The 7,229-nt window shown below is 55.2% G+C and overlaps 1 protein-coding gene across 1 annotated transcript in view; it reads left to right on the forward strand.

Moving 5' to 3' along the window:
* ITGB4 (integrin subunit beta 4) overlaps positions 1-7,229 on the forward strand; it is a 31,619-nt gene that overhangs the window by 3,620 nt on the left and 20,770 nt on the right. The window contains exons 2-11 of the mRNA XM_057381420.1: positions 1,894-1,985; positions 2,273-2,355; positions 2,824-2,925; positions 3,511-3,715; positions 4,178-4,274; positions 4,630-4,801; positions 5,388-5,651; positions 6,400-6,489; positions 6,772-6,894; positions 7,007-7,174. Of these exons, the coding sequence (XP_057237403.1) occupies positions 1,894-1,985; positions 2,273-2,355; positions 2,824-2,925; positions 3,511-3,715; positions 4,178-4,274; positions 4,630-4,801; positions 5,388-5,651; positions 6,400-6,489; positions 6,772-6,894; positions 7,007-7,174 (1,396 nt within the window). The remainder of the gene's footprint in view (positions 1-1,893; positions 1,986-2,272; positions 2,356-2,823; positions 2,926-3,510; positions 3,716-4,177; positions 4,275-4,629; positions 4,802-5,387; positions 5,652-6,399; positions 6,490-6,771; positions 6,895-7,006; positions 7,175-7,229) is intronic.

Raw genomic sequence — 7,229 nt, forward strand, 5'->3', positions numbered from 1 at the left:
TGAGGAACGAGGACTGTCAGGCTCAGAGCCAGCACTGGGACTTGACCTGTGGGGACAGGGACCTCCCAAAGCCAAACCTGCCAAGGGCCCAGCTGTAGCAGTCAGTGTGGCAGGGAGGGAAGCAGAGGARTCCCCTGGCTCAGCTGGTTCCTTTTACCCATGAGAAAAGCAGCACATTGGCAGAATAGGACACTGTCTGCAGGTCCTGAGGAACAGCAAAGCTTCCCGGAGTTTTCCTGCAGAGATGCCTCCATGTTCCTCACGTGTAAGCCATGGGACATTAATGACTGTGACAAACCCCTCTGGGCACAGCTGAGAGGATGAATGAGACGCCAGTGTCCTGTCAATCGCTGCCTGGGTATCCCAGGGAACTGGTGCAGTCGGATCACAGATGTCCCATCGATGCTGGGTTGGTTGAGCCCTGTGTCACAACGTCTCTGCATTCATGGATTTCCACTGGCTGCAGTGGCCAGTGCAGGATGCAGGGGCTGAGTGTGGATCTGGTGCTGTTGAGATCAGGCTGGGTCTTCCCAGGGGTTTCCCTGCAGCCCAGGCCAGGCTGTGAGTAGCTCTGTGTGCTGGATGATCCTCAGGGAACTCGGACTGCACACAACAGCTATTCCCATTTTCCTTCCCTGTCTGAAGTACTTTTCACATTCTTTTAATTTTAGTGTCGGGGCTGACACAGCAAGAAGCTCCAAGACAATTCATTCACATTTTATATTTCACACTTGCACTTTCCAGAAAGGAGTTGCTTCAAAGATATCTTTACACTGTTGTTATTTCCTTGACTCAGTTGCCCTGCTGGGTGCCAGAATGAACCTCTGGTACTGCAGCTGCAGGAGTCAAATTCCAGCTCTGTCCCTTTTGTTTACCACATTCAAACGCTGATTTCTGGATGGCACTGAGTTTCCTCAGTCACGTGTGGGTGCAGGGAGAATGGCTCACTCTGTTTAGGGTTTGGCCTCTCYATCCATTGAGGGGTCCTGCTGCCCTGGACAGGACAAAGGGGAGCTGCCAGGCTCTCAAAACCACAGATTCATTCAACAGTCCAAAACTCTGAGCCTGGCATTTCCCAAGGTCTCACCCCCTCTTTATTGTTAGCTCGACCATCCTGGAAACTCTTAGTGGGATAGGAAATAGCTGAAGGGAGGGGTCACTGTTGCTTTTGGGGAGAGATGTGGACAGTCACTTTGTTTTCCTCTGGTTTTTTTTTTTACCCTAACATGCCAGGAAAAGCAATATCTCGCCCTGGTCAGTGCTCACGCACGTGGACATGAGGGGATAAAAGGGTTTACCTCAATATTTTAATAGGATCCCAGGTGCACAATTTGTCAAGGTGGAAAACATTGAAGGTGCACACCGTGGCACGATACATAAATACATGTATTTAATTTTTATAGACTTCACAAATTAATGTATCTATCTAGAATTCCCCAATCAGAAACTAAACAAATGAAGTAATATCCCMCTATTTGAAAGAATTCCTCCCATCTAGACAAGGCTAGAACCTGGTTTACATAATGTGTTCAGAGAGAAGGCTTCACCCAAGGCTGGAACCTCAAGTTTTGAGATAGCACAGGGCACACTGACCCCTCACTGAGGGTATTTGGTCTCTCTGCCCAGCAGAACCCCGAAAYTGAGCTGGAATATCAGGCTGCAGGAATTACAGCATGTAGGCAAAGGGTACAAGGAATACGTAAAGGATACAGGAAATGTCTAAAAGGGTATATAAAATATAGAAAAGGGTATTTAGAAAGAAAAGGCAAAAATCACCAAGCATCAGTCCCACCCCAGCAGGGCTGGGAGGGGCTCTGTGGGAGCTGCCCTGATCACATCCAGGTTCGTTTCCAYCCCTCAGCTCTCTGCAATGGAGCAATGCCTTTGTTTCAGGAGGAAGAGGATGGATGTGCTGCCACGGGCGTGTGCCAGGCTGCTCCTCCTGTCCCTGCTCTGTGCCCCCGGCCTCTGCCAATGGAGCAAAAGTGAGTGGAGCCGTGCTGGCTCTGTGTCCCACCTCCCTTGGGGACTGTGTGTGCCTGTGCTGGGCTCCAGAYACCCCAGCCCTCCAGTGGAGAGCACCTGCCATGTGCTCTCCCTGTTCTGTTCCATCTCCTCAGCATTTGGGGTCCCTCTCTTGCTGCCCCGCTGCTGTTTTGCAGCCAGTTCCCACTAACCAGACCAAACCTCCATCCCTGCGTGGGATCAGCCTCTCTCCTGCCCTCCACATCTCTGTTCACCCCATCCCTGATGTCCTGATCTCTCTTGGCAGGTAACCGCTGTGTTCAGTCCCGGGCAAAGAGCTGCACCGAGTGCATCCGCGTGGACAAGGACTGTTCCTTCTGCACCGACGAGGTGAGACCTCACAGGGCAGCCCAGGGCCCCACTTGCCACCCTCCTGATGGAGGGATCCCTCCACTCTCAGTGGGAGAGGGACACAGGAGCAGGGACAGCTTCTGTCTGGATCCAGCTTTTCTTCTGGTTGGGGGAAACACTGTAATGTGAATTTCCTCTTGGTRCGGAAAACAGGGAGGGAGGGGAGTCCAGGGAAAATTGCAGGAATGCAGGGGTTTAGCAGGAAATGTCCGTGTGCCAGGAATAATGTTTATCCCACACAGCCCAGTTACTCGCTGGTGGTCACATTCCAGCTGGGGACACTGGTGGCTCTGCACGGGACTCGTCYCCACCTCCCTGCCCYRCTCCTGCTCCCAAAGGCTCATAACRCTCTCAGCACAGCAYTTTGCTTCCTGCCCCGTGTCTGTGCCCCTCTCCCGGTGGATTTGGTGTTTGCTGTGGCTCTGACGCTGTCCTTGCTCCCAACAGAGCTTTGAGGAGCCRCGCTGTGACCTGCGGGAGAACCTGCTGCGCTCCGGCTGCGGCGAGGCCAGCATCGTGTACACCCGTGGAGAGATGAGGACAGAGAAGGTGTGTGCTGGGGACACTGCCCCTGCTCAGCCCCTCCTGAGGGATCCCTCACGCCCCTCATCCTCCTCTGGAGCCTTCAGCAAGAAAGCCCAGATCACTGTTTATGTAGGGTCTACTCACAAAAACGCCTTCCCAAGCTGATGAATGTGTTGGCCACCAGCCCGAATCCAGGCTGAGGGGACAGTGCAGGCAGAGCAGGTGTGACCAAAATGCTCYCAGGCTGGATATTAGAAAAAAGTTCTTTACAGAAAGGGTGATAAAGCATTGGAATGGGCTGCCCAGGAAGGTGCTGGAGTCACCATCCCTGGWTGTGTTTAAACAGAGATTGGATGTGGCACTTGGTGCCATGGTTTAGTTGAGGTGTTGGGGCATGGGTTGGAYTCRAAGATCTKAAAGGTCTCYTCCAACCCTAATGATTCTGTGATTCTGCCATCCCTCTGGAGGAGGTGCCTGGCTGGGCACAAGAGGACATGGGGTTGGACAGTACACGAGGGAGATCAGCGTGGTCATCCCTGCCTTTGCACTTCCCACGCATCCCCTGCTCCTTCTCCTCATCACATCCTCTCACCCCGCTCCTCTCCACAGAATTCCAGCATCAACACGTCCCTGCAGAGGACTCAGGTGTCTCCCCAGGCCATGTCCATGTGGCTGCGGGCTGGTGAGGAGATGAGCTTCAACATGGACGTCTTCCAGCCCAAGGAGAGCCCCGTGGATCTCTACATCCTCATGGACTTCTCCTACTCCATGTCTGATGATCTGGACAACCTCAAGAGCATGGGGCAGAACCTGGGTAAGGGCAGAGCTGGACTGAGAGGGGAGCCTGGTGGAGGTAGGCAGCTTTCTCCTGCCAGTGGCTGCGAGTCCTCAACTGAGAATTGTCTGTTTTAATAAGAGCTTCTCGTTATCACTGCTCTGTGCAGTCCTGTGGGGGGATGCCTCTCTGGTCCTGCAGGGATCCTCACATGTTCTCTCCCCACCCCTCAGAGCTGGGTCTGTGCAGGGCCTTGGCCATCTTGGACCTGGTGGGTGCTATTGCAGGAACTCCAGTTTTGTGGCTGCCACAGGGGGTGGAGGTTTCTACCCCATAAAAGTCAAGCCCTAAGCCCAAAGATCTCAGAAGCTGACAGTTTGGGAATCTTATCTAAGGACTGACCAGCAGAGGAGATGCCCACAAAAGGACTGAGTTCTCTGAARTGTGAACTCACAGACATCTTTGTATTTACATCTCCCCCTTCCTTTCCTCTCCTCCCAGCTGAGTTCCTGCAAGCCCTGACKTCCAACTACACCATTGGCTTTGGCAAGTTCGTGGACAAAGTCTCATCCCCCCAGACAGATATGAGACCTGAGAAGTGAGTGAACCCAGCAGGTCCCTGGGGTGGGAGTAGAGGATTTGGAAATGTCTCCTGTTTCTCTGTGACTTTCCTGGTCTTCACTGCCTGCAGTGCAGGAGCCCACATTGTGCCTTCATTGCCAATGTCTCTGATCTTCCCATCCCTCAGGGCTTTCTGTGGCACCATGACAATGCCAGCAGTGTCCTTCCCTGCTCTACCACAGCAGTCTGATCTCGTCTTGTCCCTCTCTGCCCTCAACCCTTCTCCCTCTCACTGCTGGTGGCTGAGCTGCTCAACCCCACGCTTCCCTGGAGGGCTTTCCCTGCCCCATTTGCTGCTGCCCTACACCAACCCCAGGTTCCCTCTCCCYCAGGCTCCGTGAGCCCTGGCACGAYGCYGACTCACCGTTCTCCTTCAAGAACGTCATCCGCCTGACCAGCAACATCAACCACTTCAGCCAGGAGCTGCGCAAGGAGCGCATCTCCGGCAACCTGGATGCCCCCGAGGGCGGCTTCGATGCCATCCTGCAGACAGCTGTTTGCAAGGTGAGGGGGCCAGGGCTGTGGTTTTAATATTTTAATGAGTGGATCTTCCTGATGCTCATTAATGAGAAGAAAAGCCACACACTGGGCAGCTGATGGGGCWGTCAGAGAGCCCAGGTTCAGCTACATCTGGCCCTTGCCCTCCCAGGCACACATTCCCAGTGCTGAGCTGGTTTGCATTCCCAGTTTTTCCCAGTGAGTGTYCTGGTGTTTGATGCCCAGCACAGGAGCTGCTTGCTGGGCACCCTGCATGAGAGCTCTTTGCTCTGTCCCCCGCTCTGTGCCTGCGGTGATGAAACTGCTCCCTGGAAAAGAGCCCACTTGGGCTTGGCTGAGGGCTGAGCACAGCTCCAGACACATCCAGGGAAGTGTGGGCTTGCCCTCTGAGCACACAAGTGCCTGGCACGGGGCTGCTGGGTGGGAACCCCCCCGTGCTTTGGGGGTGCTGGGATCCCTGGTGGTGCTCGCTGCAGGTGCAGGTGGTGCCTCATCCCTCAAGTGTCCAGCTGTGTCAGTGCTCACCTGCCCTGTGTGGGGTTTGGGAGGCACAGAGGTGAAGGTCCCTTGTCCCCCTCCCCTATCCCTGCAGGATAAGATTGGCTGGAGGAAGGACAGCACGCACCTGCTCGTGTTCTCCACCGAGTCTGCCTTTCACTACGAAGCCGACGGCGCCAAYGTCCTGGCGGGGATCCTGGCGAGGAACGATGAGCAGTGCCACCTGGACAGCCAYGGCACCTACGTGTACGACACCAGGCAGGACTATCCCTCAGTGCCCACCCTCGTGCGCCTGCTGGGCCAGCACAACATCATCCCCATCTTCGCTGTCACCAACCACTCCTACAGCTACTATGAGGTGAGGAGACCATGGCCGAGGTGCCTGTCCTCCAGGACCACTGCTCCTCTGCCTCAGCTCAGCTGTGGGGTGAAAGTGGTGCCCCATTTCTCGTCCCCAAGCACTAAACCACCACCTTGATATTTGGGAGGGTGCCACACTGTGCTGGGGGGCTGCTCTGGTCTGTGGGAGGTCCCAGGGTGTGTTAGTGGATGCAGGAATCTGGGCTTCTGGAGGTTTCCCTGTGTTGGTTTCTGTTCCTTGTGAAGCCATGGGGGCACAGTGGCAATTGAGGCACAGACTCCACATTGGTATCTGAAGATGTTTCTTGCAAAGATGCAGGGTTTTTAAACCATTAGTTTGTTATGGGTTTACATTCTTGTGAAGCACAACMAAGTGTTTTACCCAACCACCWTRAACCAYACCAGGAACACGCAATRGTCAGAAMCAACCACCACAYACCACAGTGTGAGCTCCCACAGGCTCTATCMCTTRTTTCCCAGGGTTACAGAACTTACTTTTCACCTCTAGTTTAGCTGAATCATTCCCAGAATCCTTCTCTGGTTAGCCAAAGTAACAGGAGGGAGCGAGAGTTTTACAAGGGTAACAAGGCCCTTGTTTTATAAGGCTTTACTTATCTGCAACAGCACAGAGCTGGAGAGTAATTTGTGTTGGAGGGGACATTGGAGGTCTCTGCTCAAATCAGAGCCCCATTTCRTGCCTTGAGGGTTCTCCATGCCTTGGCTCAGGGCTCCCTGTCTCTCTGCAGAAGCTGCACAAGTATTTCCCCATCTCTGAGATCGGGGTGCTCCAGGAGGACTCCTCCAACATTGTGGAGCTGATCCGCACTGCCTTCGAGGTAACGGTGCTCCCTGAGCTTCCCTCGGGCTGCCAGGGAGGGCAGAGGGTGGGCACGTCCTGAGGGGGACAGCGGGCAGGGGATGGGATGTGGCACCTCCAGAGCAGGCCATGGGGTGGTGGCAGGGGGCTGGATGTGGCCATGGGGTGGTGGCAGGGGGTGGGATGTGGCCATGGGGTGGTGGCAGGGGAGGGGATGTGGCCATGGCGTGGTGGCAAGAGTGGGGATGTGGCACCTCCAGAACAGGACACAGAGTGGTCATATTTATCCCCTGCTGCCCAGCGCATCCGCTCCAAGATGGACATCAGGACTGACTTCACCCCCAAGGCCCTGAAGACAGAGTTTACCTCCTCCATGTTCCAAAAGACRGATTCCGGCTCCTTCGACATCACCCGCGGGAAAGTGGTAAAGCCTGGGCGGGCCGTGGAGGAAGGTGTGAGGGGCTGAGCTCCTCATGTCCGGTCGGGCTGTGGTCCAGCAGAGCTGGCTCATCCCTGCAGCATGTCCTTTCTCTCAGGGCAAGTTCCAAATGCACGTGAAGGCCCTGGAGTACGTGGGYGGGCAGCATGTCTGCAGCCTCCCCGAGCGGGAGCGGCGCGGGGTGATCCACGTCAAACCCACGTCCCTGAGCGACAGCCTCACCGTGTCAGCCGCTGTCGTCTGCGACGTGTGTCCCTGCGAGCAGGTGGGGTGGTGCCCTCATCCTCCTCGTCCTCGTCCTCCTCGTCCTCGTCCTCCTC

Source organism: Malurus melanocephalus, unplaced genomic scaffold (assembly GCF_030028575.1).
Source record: "Malurus melanocephalus ecotype Western Australia unplaced genomic scaffold, MMel_1.1 scaffold_509, whole genome shotgun sequence".
NCBI lineage: Eukaryota > Metazoa > Chordata > Aves > Passeriformes > Maluridae > Malurus > Malurus melanocephalus.